General features: G+C 31.8%; 1 protein-coding gene across 1 annotated transcript in view; it reads right to left on the minus strand.

Moving 5' to 3' along the window:
* Window positions 1-2,124: 2,124 nt before the first annotated feature.
* LOC139494335 (neurotrypsin-like) overlaps window positions 2,125-21,562 on the minus strand; it is a 21,336-nt gene continuing 1,898 nt past the window's right edge. Inside the window, exons 2-14 of the mRNA XM_071282502.1 lie at window positions 19,788-19,893; window positions 18,917-19,055; window positions 16,985-17,163; window positions 14,200-14,332; window positions 12,946-13,130; window positions 12,047-12,188; window positions 10,891-11,072; window positions 10,118-10,288; window positions 6,162-6,332; window positions 5,256-5,426; window positions 3,877-4,023; window positions 3,077-3,098; window positions 2,125-2,299 (exon numbers count right to left, since the gene is read on the minus strand). Coding sequence (XP_071138603.1) covers window positions 2,125-2,299; window positions 3,077-3,098; window positions 3,877-4,023; window positions 5,256-5,426; window positions 6,162-6,332; window positions 10,118-10,288; window positions 10,891-11,072; window positions 12,047-12,188; window positions 12,946-13,130; window positions 14,200-14,332; window positions 16,985-17,163; window positions 18,917-19,055; window positions 19,788-19,890 — 1,920 coding nt within the window. The 5' untranslated portion in view covers window positions 19,891-19,893. The remainder of the gene's footprint in view (window positions 2,300-3,076; window positions 3,099-3,876; window positions 4,024-5,255; window positions 5,427-6,161; window positions 6,333-10,117; window positions 10,289-10,890; window positions 11,073-12,046; window positions 12,189-12,945; window positions 13,131-14,199; window positions 14,333-16,984; window positions 17,164-18,916; window positions 19,056-19,787; window positions 19,894-21,562) is intronic.

A 21,562-nucleotide genomic window follows, 5' to 3' on the forward strand; every position in this document is an offset into this window, starting at 1 on the left:
ATTAAGATAAATATTATCAATAAGGCTTATGAATGTGGACTGAAACATATTACATTTTCATGCAATTGATAATCTTTTACAGCATAAAATCGTTTTACAACATGTGGAAAAACAGTTTACTTGCGGTAATTAAGTCCTAAACCATAGCTCTTGAATATATTATCAGACCGAAAGAAAAAAAAAACTTTATCCGCATGACTTTGTCATTATAAAAATTGTATACCACATATCAAATCAATAATACCTTCATGCATGCAGAAAAAAAGTGTGAAGATAACAAATCGTCATCAAATGATCACTGCCATCACTGAATCATCTTCCTCGACTACACAAGGAATAAAAATGTCTTATATTTACTGATGGATAAACATCAACCATTTAGAATATTAATTACATATGGTTTGTGTTGATACAAGTTTTTGAACACATTTCGTATAAACCGAGTGGTGAATAAAATCATTTTGACGAATCAAGGATTTCTATGTAAACACGTACTGTTACCTATATTGATAATGAACCAGCGTGCATATGCAATTCTGTCGAGGAGAGAGAAGCCTAATTAACTAATAAAAATACTTTTTTTTCTTTCTAAACCTATAGTTATATTTATCCTTTTAAATTGGTCACAAATATTAAACTTCCTGATCAACCTTATTGACATGGTATCCACGCAATTTCTGATCTAATGCAAAACAAACACAAAAGATAAAACAGTGTGTACTTATTTTAATTTGCACGTTATTATATAAATTGATGTTTACTCCCGTATTTTTTTAAAGTACTTTTGGGGGATTAACCCCATTTATATCAATTATGTAAACATAATTTGTATTGTTTAAATGCTCCGTTTCTAATGAATGGCGTATATTTTAAAATGAAACAGAGGTATATTGAATTACATGTATTTTGCAGAAAGGTCTGCAACTTGAGTAAACTTTTGTTTTATACTTTCAGTGACAATGGATTTATTATGCACTAACATGCACATGTGGTACTCAACTATGTAGCGATTTCCCCCTAAAGGTACACGTATCTGAGTTTACACAATTGTAAAAACAAAAAACCGACAGGACTCTTCCCCTAACAAAAAAAAGTAATTCTATTTAATCATGATAATTCTGAACCGCTTCACACATTAAACAAATAGTAATCTGTAAACTCAGCCTTTTTATTTTACATCTCATTGTTGTGTTGATGCATGTAAGTCAATAATGTCATTTAGCGTTTTCACTTTCCTTCTCATTATATAAATATCCCTTTGGTGTATTTCACTTCGACTATATGATATAAATTTCTTTACCAGGGATTTCGGTTGTTTTTGGACTCAGATGTGCTTTAGTCGTCGTGATAGCAATATTCAATCACGATAGTAATGTTTGCCCTTTTATCAATTCATTGCATATATAAACAAAATAAAACGTAAGAGAATGTGGTTTGAGTTCCAATAAAACACCAATGCACCAAAGTTTACATAAATAAGTTTGAAGGCAACTATAGGCAACCGTATGGTATTTTACAATGAGAAAACATGATGCCGTAAAGTCGTCTATATCATGTATATGTATACAAAACATGGAGGAAAAAAAAATATAAAACAATACAATTGAGAAAACTTACGGTTTTCTGGTATAACAAAAACAAATTTACGTAAAACAATTATTAAAGACTGGAACCCAACGAGAACAAATGACCTTCACGGTCCAGACTTCGAATAGGCACATTACAATGTGGCTGATAAAATAAGTTCTCTGACGCCAACCATCCCATAATGCTGCATTCCATAACCGTAAACAGTAAAGAAACAATACAGCACAAGAAAAACATAACTCAATTAAAAAGACGTTAACTCATTCAATCGATACAAAGCATAAATAAATCTAACTAAAATACAGACTAAATATAACAGGTAATTTATAGATCTTTCATAATACTGACGACACAAAGTACACATTAGACGGTACTCGCAACTACTGACAATTGGTTCAGAGCAACATTCAATAAGCATTTCTTATTAGAAACTAAGTATATTAATGTGTTATTGGAATGTAATTTTATTTAAACAAAAGTAGAACTAAAGTTTAATAATGAAATTAAAAAAAACAACATAAAAGTTTTATTATGTCGTTATAATTTCAAATTCTCGTATAGTTCCTCGTTATTGCAATTCATCTGAGTATTAGTATGACCACCAATTTCAATATTGTCATAAACAGCACTTTGTGTACCATTAGAACGTTGACTGCGTCCATACTCGTTTGGTTGGCTGGCTACGCGTAGTTCACTAAGACGTTGGTTGTTGCTGAAACATGATCAATGATATACATTTAACCGTTTTACTTCCTTTTACAAAGGATACAATTTGTTTATGATTAATACCACATCAAACTCATTGATCAATGTAACAACTACATATGCATTGTGGGTTTGGCTTTGTGATATTAAATGAAAATAACATTCTTTTAATTGTATGCGTCCGAAGCGCTTTCCTGGATTGACCACCATCATCAACAGGGAATAAACCGAAAATGTCTTTGATTCTTTCCAGGAAATGAGTTATTATTTTGTTTCATATGTATGTCAATATCATTTTACATCGTTTACAATAATCATAAAAAAGGATGATATAACACGTGACCCTCCATATTCATTGACGTTTTATATGCGTTTTAACTTCAAGTTTTGAAATTAAAATGTTTAAACTAAAGAAACACATTATCGTTATACACAGTACGTAGAACCTTGTTGACCACCATGTATACAGTAGTTGTGTTATGAATATTTTTGAAAATTTGGAGAATTCTTTGATGTCAATGGCATGTTAGATTTTCCCAAGTTAATTGATAAAACACACATGTATGTATGTTTAGAAATGTTTAACCACAGTATATTAATATGTATTAGCCTGCAACTGTGCGAGTTCGTAAGATAGAACACAATTTAAAACATTTTGCAAAAGTCATATAAATCTAAGCATAGATTCCCTTTCATATAAAAACATTTTTAAAAAGTTTTTATTCAGTAGACATATACATATAAATTGAAATACGTTTGTAAAGTTGATACATAAAAAACTTACCCTGCATTTTTATTTTTCCTAGCTAAAAAGTAAAATAACGAATTCAGTTGTTTAGAAAAGTTAATAAAACATTATTTAAATCTATACCAACGGAACACCCCTATTTCATCCAAATACTGTTGTCATTTAAAGTTATATTTTAACCTAGAAAAATTACATAACATTTCATAGAAATACAATTCCAAGATACAAATTATGCAAAAAAACGTTGTTAGTCAGTACCTCCGTTAATAGAGAAACAGCGTTTTGAACTGTTTTTACTCATTTTTCGAAAGAATGCACGAAATCGTCAGTTCCTATGATTAATTTCCCTTTGTTCAAGAGTAGATACAATAAGATATATGTATATGTTAATCAGAGGAAACTTTTAAAGTTACACATGGCATAACGATGTAACCTCCATTGGATTCAAATAAATTAAGACTACCACATAGTAAACCTACTTCCACATTTGAGAAAATTAAAAGAAAACATCTTATTTGTTAGAAAATCAATCAAGACCTTGCTATACGACAATGCACATAATGTCATTCTTAAGTACTTCTTCTATTTTACTTATTATAAACAGTCATCTAGTGAGAAAACATTTCGGTAACGATACATCTACTGATCCTTCACACTGTAAATCTCTTTAACTCATATAATTGAGAATGGTAACAAATTATGTGTATCTAAAATTATATGGACGTATTTCAACAAAGAAACGCATCTTACCTATGAAATAATGTTGATATTACCCTGAATCACTTATCTAGTTAAACTCCTAATTTTTCAAAAATAAAAAATATACATAAACCTACCCATTGGATTAGGGTTCAATCGACGGAACACAAATAGACCCAGAAAAATAATGACAGCAGTAAAAACAATACAGCCAGCCGCAACACCCCCAAGAAGTCCAACAGAGAACTGTTTGGATGGTTGTCCGTAAATCGCTCGTTCAGCACCTGACAGTCATAAAGTTGTAAAATGTGAATGTATTGCAAACATTGTGTTTATTATACAACTATTATGTACTTAACTAATCCAGAGTTTACCGTTGATGTAAAATATATAAGTAGATACAAGTTATACAGATATATAATATAATAGATGTGCAAACCTTCAAAATATTCATATTCTAATTGTCTATATCATAACTCCGATTTTTATAATACAAGTAAAGTCTAATGCAATCAAAGAAACTTCATTAACCTATTGCAAATGAATGATAACAAGGAAAACGACAGTTGTTATCTGATAGTTCTATTCTGTATGTGTCGCATGGTCGTTTATTTTTGTTGCACTTCGGCATTTCTGTTGTTGCGTTGTTTTCCTCTCATAGTTATTCCCTCGGTTTTAGTTTGTAACCCGGATTTGTTTTCTCTCAATAGATTTATGACTTTTGAACAGCGGTATACATTTGTACTACTGTTGCCTTTATTTACATATCTTATTTCAAATATGCTTTCGGAAATTACTTATGATTCTCAAATCACACTATCGAAATGGTACCTAAGCTAAACCTGTTTAGCAAAAAAATGCGGACATATTACAAGTATTTTTTGTTTTTGTTTTTTTTTTTGTAAAGACTGACTAGACCGATTGGTATATTTATGATTTGAATAATGCACGTATTTCAACATTGCTAATTATATGTAAATATGCACAAAACTGCAAAAAAAAAAACAACTGTTAAAGTTTTCACTAGAAAAAGTAAAATCTAAGGAATACGTCGCCACGCCACGTTCTCCAAAAAAAAATCATCATTGAAATTTAGCAAATGAAATATTTTACAAACATCCATTTCTTTAAAATATTGAACAGTAAGCAAATGGTTGAATAAAGCACAACATGTTGTATAATAATCAATGTTGTGAATTTTTACATGGATGTAAGTTTGGAACTCTTCATAACAGAATCATGAATCGTTTTGAGGTCGTTTCAAAACCCATTTTTCTAAAACTCAATATGGATTTAAAAACTAAATTGGTGGAACTCTTTTGCACATAAAGTTACTTCTACAAAAGAGAATAAGAATTACAACTTGTGTCTTGATCATGAATAAATAAAGGTAATACAACTTTCAAATCTGAAGGAATTTCGGTACCCGCGCGTAATTAAATATATTGGTAACAATATGGTATCAAATTAGATAAAAAATTGATTCAAAGCTTTGATAAAAAATATTTGATATTACCTGGGCATATGCTTTGATTGCAAATTTGAATATAAAAATCGAGTCCGATGCAATCAGATCCACCAAACATTGGAGAAGGACTGTCACAGTTACGTGATCGATTTCTAAATCCGTTTCCGCACGTTGTATTGCAAGACTCCCACTCCTGCCAACTTCCCCACTGTCCATTAACTGCAATTATATAAGGCTTAACCTATAATCAATGTTCACCCCTAGTTTTTTGGTGGGGTTTGTGTTGTTTATTCTTTAGTTTTCTATGTTATGTCGTGTGTGCTTTTGTTTGTTTGTCTTTTCATTTTTAGCCATGGCGCTGTCAGTTTGTTTTAGATTTATGAGTTTGACTGTCCCTTTGGTATCTTTCGCCCTTCTTTTATATCTTGTCACATTTATTTTATTCATTAATTGGTCGATTAGTGTTTAACGACACTTTTAACACTATTGTGCTATTTCGTGGCGGTCGGTTGTTATTGCTGGAGGGAGTTTGAGAAAATAAAAGATCTTAGGTAGGACAAACTCACAATCCTAATCAATTAAGATGATAGTTGAGTGTAAATTCCATGTGCAGGATTCTAACTAAAAAAGCCCAGTGTAGACAGGCTGGTCAAACAGTAGTTCGACTACTTAGACCAATCGGCCAACGAAGTTCCGCATTCATTTCACCCATTTCGTAAGATTATATCGCAACCTTTTCATCTCATTTATATAATTCGTATGTGTCTAGGTAACCCAAACCTCCGTATGGCTAAATAAAGTGTATGTTTAATTGTTGTGCTTAAGTTTCAAACCCAATCAAGAAGTTAAGATACCAAAAAATATGTATGTAGTTATAACTTGTATGATGGTTTTATCTGATTAGAATCTCAGAGGCCAATCATTCACTAAGTCAAGGTTTATAACAGAAATTACTTTCACAATAATTGTTGTTACAAGGACGACTAATAATCGTTGTTCCATTGCAATATAGTCCTCCATTGAATGGTGTAGGTGCATTACATTTCCTCGTTCGGTATTGAATACCACCGTTACATGTAGCACTGCAGAGATTCCACGAAGACCAATCACTCCAGCTGCCATCAACTCAAATAAACATGAATTACTTGTTTATTTTACAATACTAACAACATGCTAACAACATGAACAATGAATTTGAATGATTTTTTTACGTATCTGAAGAGCATCGTACATGATTGTTAATCATTCAAATTCCTGTTAGCATTGGTATACACATTAAAACATGAATTAAATGAAGGCACAAAACTATGAATATCGCGTGAGCTTAAAAATATAATTGGACTTTCGGGTTACCACTCATTTTGTTGCATATATCCTAGTGTATGTTAAAACAATAGTTATGTGTACCTAAAGAATACGTGAACGACCTGGTACGTTTATCTCTAGTGCATGTGAAACAAAGTGATTTATGACTAAAACGGCGCTACACACAAAAGTAGCAAAGACAGAAACATCCGCATCAAGGCTAGAAACTATTCTTCGGCAATGAAGTCAAGTAGTTCTTTAAAATAACGATCAAATCAAACAATGCTCATAGTTACAACAAGGTGTTGAAAATCTAAAAGTGCTTATATGAAAACAAATTACATTCTATACACTTAACATTTACTGATTTCGTGCGAAGCATATTAAAATTATTGGCGATTTTGTATAATGTCCAGGTCACATATTCGCGGATCAACTCGCCGGTCCCACTAGGTATAAAATTTCGCGGATGATCCCGTAGTATGATAGGATTCTAGGAAAAAAATCCTATACGGATGCACAAAGTCGTGAATATGGGCTTTCACATATCTACCACGGTTAAAGAAGGAAAGGACTTGTTGGCGACAGGACTGATACGGGTTTGAACGGTACGACACTATATAATACGGAATTGAAACGGTTTAATACGTAACAGCACATGTAGGGGATATGTATTGCAGATAAACAGTGGTTTGCTACGTTATAAGTAAGGGTTCGTAACGAGATAAAACGGTCCGATGTGGAATAGTACGAATCGCCACATTATATAAGGAGTCAATCATTTCTTATGACTTATACTTTCTTTTTGACAGTTAATCGATGATTTTTTTGTTTTGTTTTATTAATCATTTATCTGTCTGTCTGAAGCATGTGGTGTAATTCATAATTGTCAGACCGATTGCATGAAGCAGTTCTTGATTCATATTTTGGTGTATTCTTATAAATTTCTTAATTGCAGCTGCATAGCCTGATACTGGCCATGGATAAGGTTGTGGGTCACCTCTACGTCTGTTATCAAGTAGCTCAACCACTATCCTGGCATTTTGTGCCACATCTATATACAATTCAAGTTAATTGATTGCAAGTATCCGTTGTTGATTGCTTATGTAGGATAATGTAATGTATACTTCTACGACAAGACACAGACTACGCTTGGCCCTTTACGTAAGGTATTTATACAGAAGCCTGATGCCAGTTTGTCGTAGACAGTAATATTCCATAATTGGTTGTATTGTACCGTAGTAAATAGTAGATACTTTTAGAACGTTTTGTACTCCTACATATCAATAATGCGTCGTAATGAAATCGTGTATCCTCAGCAAATACGTGGTGTAACCGTAATAGTACGTTGTTCTCTGAAACATTCCGTAGAAACACGTCCGGCCTACGAACAAGTACATATTAATACGGTTTTGATAAGGACTTAAACAGATCTATACGTTCAAATACGATTAAGTACGAATATACTACGGTTGTTTGATCTGTCTTCTAAGGAGTATATTCAGTATTACTCCTTTTTGACCCGAAAATAAAGCAGTTTTACAAAATTGTTGAAAAGTAAAATTTAAGCAATTTCTTGGAAAATAAATGCTTCTGCTAAATAAAAATGGGCTGTTTTTTTGACATAACAATGCACATTAATCAGGTACAAGCATCATTAAGTTATGCTAAAATCTGAAATCTTCACAATTTTGGCATTTTAGTTAAATTTTTAGACGGTTGCCGTTTTGAATGGGAGTGGCCGCATTTGTGTTTATTCTTAGTATTTAACTGTAAGTGGTATTTGATTATAATACATAACATATGTCAAGGTTGATAGTGAACAAGGATGCGGCCTGTTTTATTTGTAACAAAATCAATCTAAAAAGTGACAAGTTAAAGCATATTTGATTATCTTTCATCAGATGAACGTGTAACTTAAGGCCAAAATCGGCCCGAAGCGGACCTTTTCCTTTTGAGTATGTTCAAAAATTGTTCTGGATATACGACTACTGCATGTACTACGCATTACTACGACTACAAAACGGAAACCTACAGATTTCAACGAGTGATACCGGATAGTATCCATATCTTATCCGGCGTCTAAATCGTGAATGTGTGACTAAGGCATAAGATACTGTCATAAATTGAAAGTATATAGACAACTGATAAACTGAAAAACTAAAAGAATCATGTCCCTTTATTTCAGCATATCTCGGCGTCACTCGTCCAACGTCGTCGTTCGTCATCGTTTTTTTTTTTTTTTACAAAAATCGTCTCCTCTTAAACAAATGGACCGTATCTAGACAATTTTTGCCAAGTAGGAGTTATTCCCTTAAAATGACATATTTTAACTCTTTTACTTTTACCTATTATCTTCAAGATCATTCCATTAATATGTTAGAAATTGTCCAACAACTCGTTGTTATAGATATTGCCCTTTATTGGTGATTTTTAACCATTATTCATTTGCGATTTGTCTAATCTGATGAAAACTTAAATAGAGGAATAGACGCTTTAAAATCACAAAAATTGTCAACAAGGCAAAAATACTGAACTTATATGAAAATCAAATCGGAAAGTATATAATCACATGGCATAATCAAATACCAAAACGCATCAAAAACGAATGGACAAGATCTGTCATATTCCTGACTTGGTACAGGCATTTACAAATGTAGAAAATGGTGGATTAAACCTGGTTTTATAGCGCTACCCCTCTCACGTTGATGACAGTCTAATCAAGTTCCGTTATATTTACAATGATGCGTTAACTAAACAGACACAATAAATATAATAGTCAAAATATGGGTAAAGAGTCATCATTGTGTAACAATTTTAAAAGGAACAATTTAACAGAACACAAACACATTCATTGATTTGCGTGTCTGACGTCAGAATTTAAATTTTATACGTCACGTATATTTGTCGTTCAATGTACATGTACATACAGACACTTTTAAAATTTCACATACTAGGCAATGTTAGCATACAGGGTTAAAAAATCGAAAGTATGTAGGAATAAATTTCAGAAATAGACCGAGATTAAAAATAGTCTAAAAGTTATAAAGAATTTAAAAGAATCCATAAATAGTTAATTCCACTACGGGATCGAGTGATTTTGACGTGTGTGGTTCAACGTATTTTGTAATTATAATAGAAATATATCAAAAAAAGACATCAAATAGAACAATATCATATTGATATCTACTCTCAAATCAAATGTTGCTGACAAATTTTGTAAACTGTCAATCCTTGTAGGAGTGATTGCACTTGACAGAGGATTCTTCCACTCGTTTGTGGTTTGAGCAAAAAAGGAACATAAAGGGAAACTTGAGAGACTAAATTACCAGCAATACAATATCTTTAACACAGAGACTTATATCTTGAATTCGTTTCTCGTCTACAATATCGGACAGTGTCCTTTGTTGAATATGCACAAACATCAAGGTGAGTGATACAGACTCGTTAGAGCCTCTTGTTTTAAAAAAATGTTAACAAACTTAACAAATATCGGACTTGGCACCCTCTTATATTTTATTTATATCGGATTATGGATATCTTAAATAAGTCATAAAAATCAGCGAATATCCGAAATGATACGTAACTGGATACATGATATATACCTGGACATCCTATTACATTGCACCTTTGTGTTTGAACACTTGTTCCATTACAATCACTGCTTCCTGCAGAAGGAGTTGGGCTGTTACATCGTCGCCTCCTTACTTGGTTGCCATTGCCACATGAAGTGCTACACAAGCTCCAAGCAGACCATTCGCCCCAATTTCTACTAACTTAATACATTAAAATGTAATAATCAACAAATATGTTCATCAGTACTAACGTCGAAAGTTCGCAAAATCTTCTACGCTACTCTTACTTGAATAAACAATGCACAAAAAGTATGCTTAAGCTTCTCGAAAGATTAAGTAAAAACACAAATTGTAATCAATGTCCTGGCTTCTGTGGTTTTCTTTTCTTGAGTACATTTAAATATGATCCATAAAAAGAGTTGTTATGGCTTGCTTACTGTGTGTGCCGAAATTATTAAATACCCTTTTCACTGCATGTGGTTATTTTTGTAATATCACGAAATTGTTGTTTCTTGCCAAGTATAGCATTTTTAGAAGATATTAAATGTTAAACTAGGTTTAATATGTGTTTGGGAGTACAGGTAAAATTCAGAAAGAAATTCTCATCGAACAATCTATATAGTTCAGTATTTTGCTAGCAACATCTGTGTATATATGTTCCCAAACAAATACGATTTTTCTGAAGTTGTATATAATGTTGACGTCGTACGCCAACATGAAGCATGGAAATAGCAATTAATAAATTTTGTCATTCTTACTAACAAAATTGTTTAAAATACAACCACTTGATTCACAATATTTACCTACACATTTTCCTAAACATTTAATACCAATATCATCAGAATGACTACAGTCATTACTGCCCCAACTATTTCGTCTGCAGTCTTCCAATCGTAGGTAATCACCGTTGCATCTGACTTCATCCATCCAGATTTTAGTATTTGATGAAGCGCCCCCTGCTGTATATATCTCTACTTCATTGGTACTACAATTAATGATTTTATCAAATGTGCAGGGTTAAACAGTCCATATTGAAAAAGAATAAAAATAAGTAGAGATATTGGTGTTCAGTATTTTTGTGATTTTATTTTTACAAGTAATCGTTATATATTTAGTTTTTAGTCTAATCAATTCACTTTGAAATTCCTGAAAGCTATTATTCTTTCATAGAGAAATTGAGCAAAGTTTTCTAATCCGGGTATCGTATGAAAGTGTGATGTTCCTTCTATACATTGTGTAAGTCATAGCATAGCAGTTAAAGAACCTAATTTACTTTTCCTTTTAAATTGAGAATTCTGGATGTAAAGCTTTGGGAAATATAACTATTTCGTGTCTTTATTACAACGTTTTTTGTGCATTATGCCATTTAATATACAAAACATTAGATGTGCATTAATAATAAACATGCATATTTTTTTTCATAAAAACACAAATATTCTAATTAAAGGATGTACTTAGGTGACATTAAAAAAGATGGGAATATAGAATTGATACTATAAGTCAGAATGAGTAATATAAGTCAGGGTACTATGAGCAGTATATAACATGTATAAGGAACACAACTAGCAAACATATTGATAGTTTATGGAGCTCCATTTACTTGTATATTTAAATTTTAAAAAGAATAGTGGAAAAAGCTGCCTATTATCTTATATTGGCATTGGCATTTTTTGAGTCAGAAATCAAAAGAAAAGAAACCTAGAATATGCCTTAATTACTGTTATATGACCTTTTATATAAGCTATTAAAGTTTTATATGAAAAGAATATGGGTGTTATGGAGCTAAAAATGTTAACATGTATCGTAGGAAATAAAACAATGAGCCCTAATATCTGACACAGATTCATGAACCTCACATTAGTACATTCTTAAGTTTGCAATTCTATGCATTTGATTTTTAAACCGATTTCGCAAATGTATTTCAAATCCAATAGAAAGTGGATACCAGATATAACATACCTATACATTAGCTGTCTACATGCAACACGTGCGCTCACAACATCAAAATTGTCATGGCAAACAGTTCCCCATTGATGATTGTAATACACCTCAAGACGCCCACCTCGTGGACCGTTGCTTCCAACAAGACGCAAATCACCTACTACAGTCATATTTTGATTAGTAAAAAAAAACTAAGACCATCCAAGTTGGAATAAATATTTTATTGAATTTCTCTTTACAGTAGGGGTGTTTCAATTTGTACTACGGTATTATAAATTCTCAAATCAAAAAGTATGTACTGATAAAAGATACATGTCAATCATAAAAGAAATCGATCTTCATTTAATTTATTCATTCTTCAATAGTTTTCGATTTATTCAAAGTTTATATTTCGTCTCATTTTTTATATTTATTTTTTTTTATTATTTTCTAGGTTTTTACCATTTACATGCTTTAAACGTAGTTGAATCAATTTATAAGTAAACACATATTTTAGGGTTTATGTTTTATTTTCAGCAGTAATAATTAGTAATTAGTAGCAGATATCTATAATGTTGATACAATGTATGTATGTATTTATGTAAGCACAGTAATAAATGCAAAATTCACTGCAAAAATTAAATGAAATGTACAAATTTCGGTATTACAATTATTGAGGTACATCTCAATACATTAACATAATATTATGCAAAAACATCCATTTTCAAACTTAGTTTATCATTAACTAACAGAAACCGTATGGACTTCGTAAAGGATTTCTCTTTATATTTATACTTTTTTACTATATTTTTTTGGTTACACTTGTGTGTCAACCGTTTCAAAATATCTGTATTTTCGTCATTTAAGTCACGTTTAGACATAAGCAGTAAGATAATTGCATGTTTGTGTTTTTCTCTATTTGATATATTTCAAAGTACCTTTAGGTGTTTCAAAACTTCCATGGCATCTTACACCAACATCTTCACTATGGCCACAATTATTTATCCCCCATCCTTTATGGTTACACATGTCTATACTAGGTGTTGTTGTAGTGCAGTTAACGTCATCTAACCATATCATTCCAGTACCATAACGAGCAGTATAATATTGAGCATGTGTACTTCTGTTATCGGAATATATTGCAATGATTTTATTTCATTCTGTGAATAATGTTTGTATAACAGTCTCGCTATTTCTCACAAAATAAACTACAATAACGTGATAATAATACTCATTTGATTTGGTATGTAAACAAAGACACACAGAAAAAGTACACGACTTTGTTAATTTAGGATTAGGTTAAAACATCTATGTGACATCATCAAATTGTCAAATTACTGGATGAGGAAATACAATGCAGGCAAATATCGTATTTGTAATCACAGATCGATAACATATATTTAAAGAGATATGGTAAATAGCCACACTTTTTAAAAATTATTCCGACACTATTGTTTACTGAATCCAGAATAATGCACTTTTGTTAAGGTTTGTATTTCAGTTAAGAAATGACTGTAATATGTATTTCTGTCTAGGAAGAAATAACATAAAAAATGTGGTGCACGCTGAATAACGAGTTGCGAGTTATAATATTTCATCTTATTTCAAATAGTCAGAAAACATAGTACAGTCATTCCTTATAATTTGATTACCAATTTCATTTTAAACCAGAGTTAAACAAAATTATGTCTGTGAGCTGATAGTTATAACACAGCAGCAACTCAGAAGATGATTTACATTTAAAATTAAATTTTATAGTATAACGAAGTAAACGTACTCCGTACTTACAACTGTACCAAATAAAAGTATTCAGTCATTGCAAAACAACTATATCATTTCCTGTGTTCACATCTCCTACATATATTAGCTACATTAGCTGGTGTGTCATTGTTATTTGTCAGTATAAGTACGCCTGACTAAATCTTTGTCAGAAAGAAAGCCATCAAAATATCTAAGGTCAATTTTGCTTTTCTTTTCTTACGAATCAATAAACATACAATATAATGCATCATATACGCCTAAAATCATAATGAGACAATTATTCAGCAGAGACAACACAATAGCATGTAAGCTGGAAGTTTTTAATAGATAAGAAAACTTTGGTTCGTTCGGTCATCTTTTGGTATAAGTAGGAAAACACATCCAGATATAACTTGTCTTTAGAATAGGTGCTGTCATTTTAAACGAACTACCTTAGTTTCATTTGCCTGCATGCAATAATAGCGTTGTTTTTAGTAAAACCATCATCACAAATTGAACCCCATGAATTGCTGTGGTATATCTCTAGTCTTCCATAATCTATTCCACCAATTAATCTAAGATCACCTAAATGTCGAATGAAAAACAAGATTTCATGAACAATTCAATAATGCTTTTAATTTGAGGTTAATTAATGCATGAGTTCTAAATGTCCCCCCCCTTTTGGCATTATTCAAGTGTGTATAGAGAGCTGTATGTACTTGCTACATACACTTTTATGCATGGTTATTGTTTTGATATAAAAAAAAATTGGTATCATTTCTGAAAAATGTAAAAAAAAAAACATATTTTTCAAACCGTATAAAATAAATACTTCAATCATTTTTTATGTTACAACATGTAAATTTGTTGTTATTTCCCTAAACCGTATATAGTAAATACGTCAATCGTTTTGTTTTGTTGGAACATGTCCGAGACAAAATTGAATTTATAAGCGATAATTTTTGTTTTGTTTAATTCTTAAAGGAAATTAGGGTAATATTGGCTCAAAATTGATGAAATATTTAAAAGTGGGATGAAAGATACCAAAGGGACAGTCAAACTCATAAATCTAAAACAAACTGACAACGCCATGGCTAAAAATGAAAAAGTCAAACAAACAACAGCACACACAACACAACATAGAAAACTAAAGAATAAACAACACGAACCCCAACAAAAAACTAGCGGTGATCACAGGTGCCCCGGAAGAAAAAAGAAGATCCTGCTCAACATGTGGCACCCGTCGTGTTGCTTATGTGATAATAAATCCGGTAAATAGTCTAATTCGGTAGGTCACATTCATGAAAGGGAAGGGGATTGAAGTTACGACGTAAGGAACATATCCGATATCATTTGTGAAACTGTTATTCCATAATTTACGAAGGGATGATTTCAACTTCACCATTTGGAACTCTTGGTTTAATAGCTTCCTTGTGAGCAGCAACCAACTATCAAGAAATCATGATAGGAAATGCAAGCACGGGAATATCGTATCAATTGGGAGATATATATCCCGTATGCAGGTGCTGCTTGAATGTTGCTACTTAGAAATGGAAAGTTCACAATTGGAAAGCTGAAATCATCTCTTTTGTCGTAAAGTTTTGTTTTCAACCGACCCTCATTGTCAATTTCTAGATGTAAATCAAGATATGAGGCCGACTTAACTGTATCTGTAGTATCCTTTATCTCTAGCTCAATGGGATAGATGCGTTCCACATAGTCATCAAATTTTGAATTATTTAGTGAAAGAACATCATCTATATAGCGGAAAGTAGAGTTAAGGATATTGCTAACTTCTTATCTATCTTCCTAAGAAGTTCCTGCATGAATTCAGCCTCATAATAATAAGGAAACAAGTCGACAAGAAGAGGGGCACAGTTTTTTCTCATTGGAATGCCGACAGTCTGTTGAAAAACATGTCCTCCGAACGTAACAAATATGTTGTCATTCAAGAAATCAAGCATCCTGATAAAATCAGTTTCAGAGATTTTTTTGTTTGAATCAGAGTGGTCCTGTACAAAGTAGGATTTATCCCTCCCTAAGACAAGATCTTTGTATCTACGTTGGCCATTCTTTTTTATGAAGCAAAGCAATACCAACTCTTTCAATTTGTCTCTTAGTTTGAAATGTGGAAAACTTGTGTAAAGAGTAGAAAAGTCAAATGTTTTAATACCGTTACAAGATGAAAGAGAGTTAGATCGTATGTACTCTAAAAGATCTTTGGAATTTTTAAGTATCCACATCTGATTCACGCCCCCACTAGAATAGGCAGTTTCACAATAACTTTAAAGCCCGTCTTTGATTGCTGATAAAATAGAAGTTAATACTTTAGAAAGAGGTTTCGTGGAGCACTTGGAAGACCCGGCAATATACCGTTGTTTGTAAGGACAATTATGTAGTTCAGGTATCCAATACAGTTCTTCATCTTTGGTTGAAAATCCAAAGGAACACATAATAGACCTATGATTTTTCCGGATTTCCTCTTTGGTAAGTGTCGTGAGGGTATATGTATAGTTTCCAAGTGAATTGTCAACACCTAATTCGTTTATCAAGCAGTTAATGTAATGAGTTTAACACACAAAAACGAAGTTGTTTGGGGCTTTATCTGGGGGGACAACACCATATTTGTCATAGGATAGGTGTTTTGCAACATGTGGTTCTTTAAAGATTGACGTAGCATGGACATTGATAGACCCATTCAGTTTCTTAATTCTGATTTGTATCAACGACATCACTGCCTTAATCCATTCGGAAGGAGTGTCTACGTCTTCCTTCTCGCGCTTAGCCCATTGCCTGGCATAATCCCCAACTGAATCCATCAAAATTTCAAAGTTGTATTTCCAATTGATGGATTTAGGCTCATGATATTTCGGACCTTTCGATAACACATTTCGTAGGGAAGTGTTATTAACAATGTTGAGGTCACCGGTAATAACGTGGCCAGCAGGATTATATATGAATTGGGAACTAGCAGCACAAGTGCAATCAGGAGGTTTAGACTTGAAGTCGTCAATATCGAGATCCTGCAAAACGTGTTTGTAATTGAAAATTTTAGTTGCAATAGGTTTGGTATAGGTATAAGAAATGATTGGTACAGACTGGTCTTTGAAATAAGGAGGTATTCTCGATTGAACTAATTCATGATGAATAATATTGCCTAAGTTGACACCATCGATACCTTTGTTGTTAATATACTTAGTAAGATTCTGCCGGCATACATAGGTTATATCTTATTACCTTCAAATGCCTCGAAACACCAGACTCCCACGTCTTCATGATGACCACAGTTGTGTGTACCCCAACCGTTATTACCACAATAACTTAATGTCGACTCGTTTCCAACACAGGCAAGGTTGTCAAGCCATATTTGTCCTATCCCGTCACCATATGTATAAAACTGAAGATTTGTCCAGGAACTATAACATGTATAGATAGTATTATAGATGTTATAGATATATGTATGCTGATTTATATAAAATTGACTGAATATCAAATGACATATTTGTAAATTAGCTTTTTCTTCAGAATTTATATTAAAAAATAGTCTTTGTAATTATGGTTTTCTTTAATAAATTATAATGGTCTACTTTTATAAATTGTGACTTAAATGAAGAGTTGTCTCAATAGCACTTATACCACATCTTCTTATATTTATTGTAACTACAATTTAGTTTAAGTTTTATTTATATTTTGACAATTGATTTTCCGTTTTGCACTTATTGTCATTATAGGTTTAATCTAATCCAGAGCATATTAGTTTACTTCTTTTTTTGTTTTATAGAGATTCGATGTTTCTAACGTAGTTCTTTATGAACGTTTCCTTTGTTCGTTGTATTTCGGGATTCGTTGATATTGTCTAGTCATGTTCATATAGTCTTATGACATGGCATATTATACCTTTTTTAAAAGAAAGATTACTTGTGGTACTTGTACATTCTGTCATTATTGTTTATGATATTCTCGTTTTCTTGACTTTTATTTTTGCTAATGTGCTTTGTCTATATGCCTTTTGGTGTTACTTCGAAACATATCGCGTGGCTCAGTACATCCCGTTATTGTGATAATGTAAAAGAGGGACAAAAGATACCAAAGGGACAGTCAGACTCATAAATCTAAAACAAACTGACAACGCCATGGCTAAAAATGAAAAAAGACAAACAAACAACAACACACATGACACAACATAGAAAACTAACGAATAAACAACACGAACCCCACCAAAAAACTAGGGGTGATCTCGGGTGCTCCGGAAGGGTAAAACTTGTCTGTTGCATGTCGTTCATTTTTAATATGTGTTTTGTCCATATGCCTTTTTTGTGTTTCTCGGTTAAGTAAATGACGTGGCTCTGTACTTATACATCTCATCCCTGTGTTATTGTACTATGGTACAGTTGTGCATTCATGCCTTTCTTTTTTTTTGCTAATATGCTTGGTCTGTATGTCATTTTGTGCTTCCTTTTTACATAATTTTTTGGTTCTTTTTTAGTGATTTAGATTATAACACAATGTTGACTGCTGTATTTCTGACATTTTTACCTTTTATGTCTATTTGTTTTCTTCACGCACCGTTGTCCCTTTAATGAAATTTGATGTGACTGTCATACAAGTGAGAGGTTTTGCTAGCTTTGAAACCAGGTTTAATCCACTTTTTTTTACACAGTAAGAAATAATATTCCTGTCCCTAGTCAGAAATATGACAGTTGCTATCCATTTGTTTGATGTGTTTGAGCTATTGATTTTGACCTTTAAATATGGACTTTTTGTTTTGTATTTTCCTCGGAGTTTAGTATTTTTATAATTTTACTTTTTTTGTATATAAAACAAATATAATAAAGATCTGTCATCTATATGAACATTTTTACCTTAAAGTGTTTTGCAGTTAAAACTAGTACACATATGCTTTTTATATATCAATTGTATAAGTAAACTGGGTGTTTAGTTTGCATCGATGACAGAGTGACCCATACTTTAATACCCTACAAACGGATAGCTATATGCACTTAGCATGAGACCTTTTGAAATGAGAATTATGTAAAATATGTAAATATTAGACTTAAGAATAACGCCCCCCAATTATAATATGATTGGATATAAATCTTCCTATACAATAATGTTTCACAGAACGCTTAATAAAAAGTCTTGACAACAACAAATTATTTAAACCATAACCTTGAACCAAGCTGTCTGCAAACGACACTTGCATCGTGGTATCCAAACCCATCATCACAGACGGTTCCCCATATACCATTGTGAAATATTTCAAGTCTTCCTTGTAGCTGACACGCACCTCCAACCAAACGTATTTCCCCTACAAATCGACATAACACTAAAAAGATGGACACATATCAAAGTTTACGGGGATTCATTTTTTTCTTTTAACATGTTTTCTATTGTCAACCACAATATAGAAATAAAAACACCTACCAGAATATTCATTTTCTTGTCTTAAGGCGGGATTTGATTTATGAATTTATCTTAGATACAATTGGATTATTGTCAATTCAATGTAATTTTATGCGATTGCCATCATGACAATACATTTGAAAGGCTTAGCTAGTTTGAAACCTATCAATTATTTGGTAGAATGACGTCATCTTTTGGAATATTAAAAAGATATTTACGTTTCAATCGATGATCATGGGTATCAGTGCTTGTGTCGGAAAGTCACAATTCGGTATAATGTATGTACATTGTTTCAACATGGAATTCTGGAGGTTATATGGTCGCTCAGTTTGTTCTGACTTACATGATACATAGTTTCTTTCCCAGGCTTGTAATTTTCCTTTGAAAGATGGTATCTACTTCAATGTATTCAGGTTTTATAGCGTTTAAAATATAATAGTTTTTACTCTTTTAATATGAATTGAATAACAATTGTCACATTCTTAACAGTGTTTATTAATGTAAACATTGCAAGTAGTTAAATATAATAAATTAAGTAGAGCACATACTTGTATCTGATAATATATAGCGTTGTTTAATCGATAATAACACTAAACATATGTGTTGCACACTTTAAACCAAATTCCAAATGACTAACCTTCACTACTGGTTCTAGCAAAACTAATTATAAAAGATGAGAGGATATAGAATAGCTCTGTCCGTTTGACAACATCTAGAGGCAAAATTTGATTCAGATCCATTTCCTGATGAAAATTAGAAGTATAGATGTTAGTTAAGATCACAGGCTGTTTACACCGAATAGAAATCATTTACAAACAACTTTTTGAAGACTTGAATCTACGGTCCTTAAATCTTCTAACAGTCAGTTAAATTTTCGAGAAAAAAATTATTAGCCTTATACCTAAATTGTTTCATAGTTAACAATCATTAGAAAAAATACAAATGTGGTGGTCTAAAAGAGAAGTCAACAGATTTTTAGACATGAAAAAATTAAATGAAGCACACTTTACTGTATATGAGATACAATTTAATTCAAGTTTATTGAAATTTATTTTTTTTACTTAAACTAAATTAACTAGCTTTGAAGTTTTCATCTTTAAAGCGAAACGTTAATGTATATACTTCTTTTTTATAAACCAACTGAATGATTTTTGCGATGAAAATGTAAAATTATGAACATTCAGGTAATAAGATAAAGACAGATTGTCTTCATGGGAATGCACACACGCTATATAAATTCTTTTTTTTTTTTTGTTCGGATAAAATTTGTTTATCTAGTTTACCAACGAAAATTCGAGGAAACCTCGTCATAGATTTCTAAAGAAAACAGATAAACAGGATTATTTAACATGTTTAATATTTACAAAGTTACTATGCAAAATCTATTTGAAATACAAGGACAAGACTGGGTTTTTAAAGGCTTATCAAGAATAATTTTATAAAGTAAGGAAATTTCAAAATAAAAAAGTAGGTTTTGGAGGGAATATAATTTAAAGCTAATCCATTTGATAAGTCTTTAAAATTAATTTATTTTAAAACAATGTGAAATTTTAAGAAGTGTTTCATTAATGTATTTAGGTGATTCTTTTAAACTTAAGAATTTCAAATAGATAGTTTTAGTGAGAAGAACATTACTGACGGAAACACAAAAAGCTTGACATGTTGACTGTTACCTTAGACCAACTGAATAGAACATCCTTAAATTTTACGGATGCCATCACGGGTTGGTTGATAAGTATGGAATATCTGTTTCACAGATGATATTGGACATGTTTCTTATGTGACCTACCTAATTGGATTGTTTACAGGGTTTATAAAAACATGAGCAATACGACGGGTGTCACATTTGGAGCAGGATCTGATTACTCTTCCGGAGCGCACCTGAGATCATCCCCATTTTTTGATTTTAGTTTTCTGTGTTGTTTCATGTGAACTATTATTTGTCTTTTTGTTTTTTAGTCATGGCATTGTCAGTTATTGTCGATCTATGGGTTTGATTGTCCCTCTGGTATGATATGCCCTTCTTTTTTAACGTAGAACACAAATAGAAAAGATAAAAAAAAATATTTAATCAGATACACTTTTTTTTAGAAACGTAACGCCATAACTGATAAACCTATAATCATGAAGATAGTAAAATAATTGATACGAGTAATTAATTTGTTAAAGCTGATAAATCATGTGGTCCTCATATTGGATTGTTCTGAAATGCATTGAATGTTGAATACTTTGTTGTATTTTAATGCATTTGAAAATGTCACTTTTTTCATTTATACATGTAATGTTATCTTTCTTTGGCCCTATGATTATCGCAATTTGACTTGACGAATTTATTAATATGACAATAATATTGATTTTGTATGATTGCCAAGAGACAAATATGACACGGATATTTATCATTTATAATGTGTT

Source organism: Mytilus edulis, chromosome 11, assembly GCF_963676685.1.
Source record: "Mytilus edulis chromosome 11, xbMytEdul2.2, whole genome shotgun sequence".
In the NCBI taxonomy this organism is placed as follows: Eukaryota; Metazoa; Mollusca; class Bivalvia; order Mytilida; family Mytilidae; genus Mytilus; species Mytilus edulis.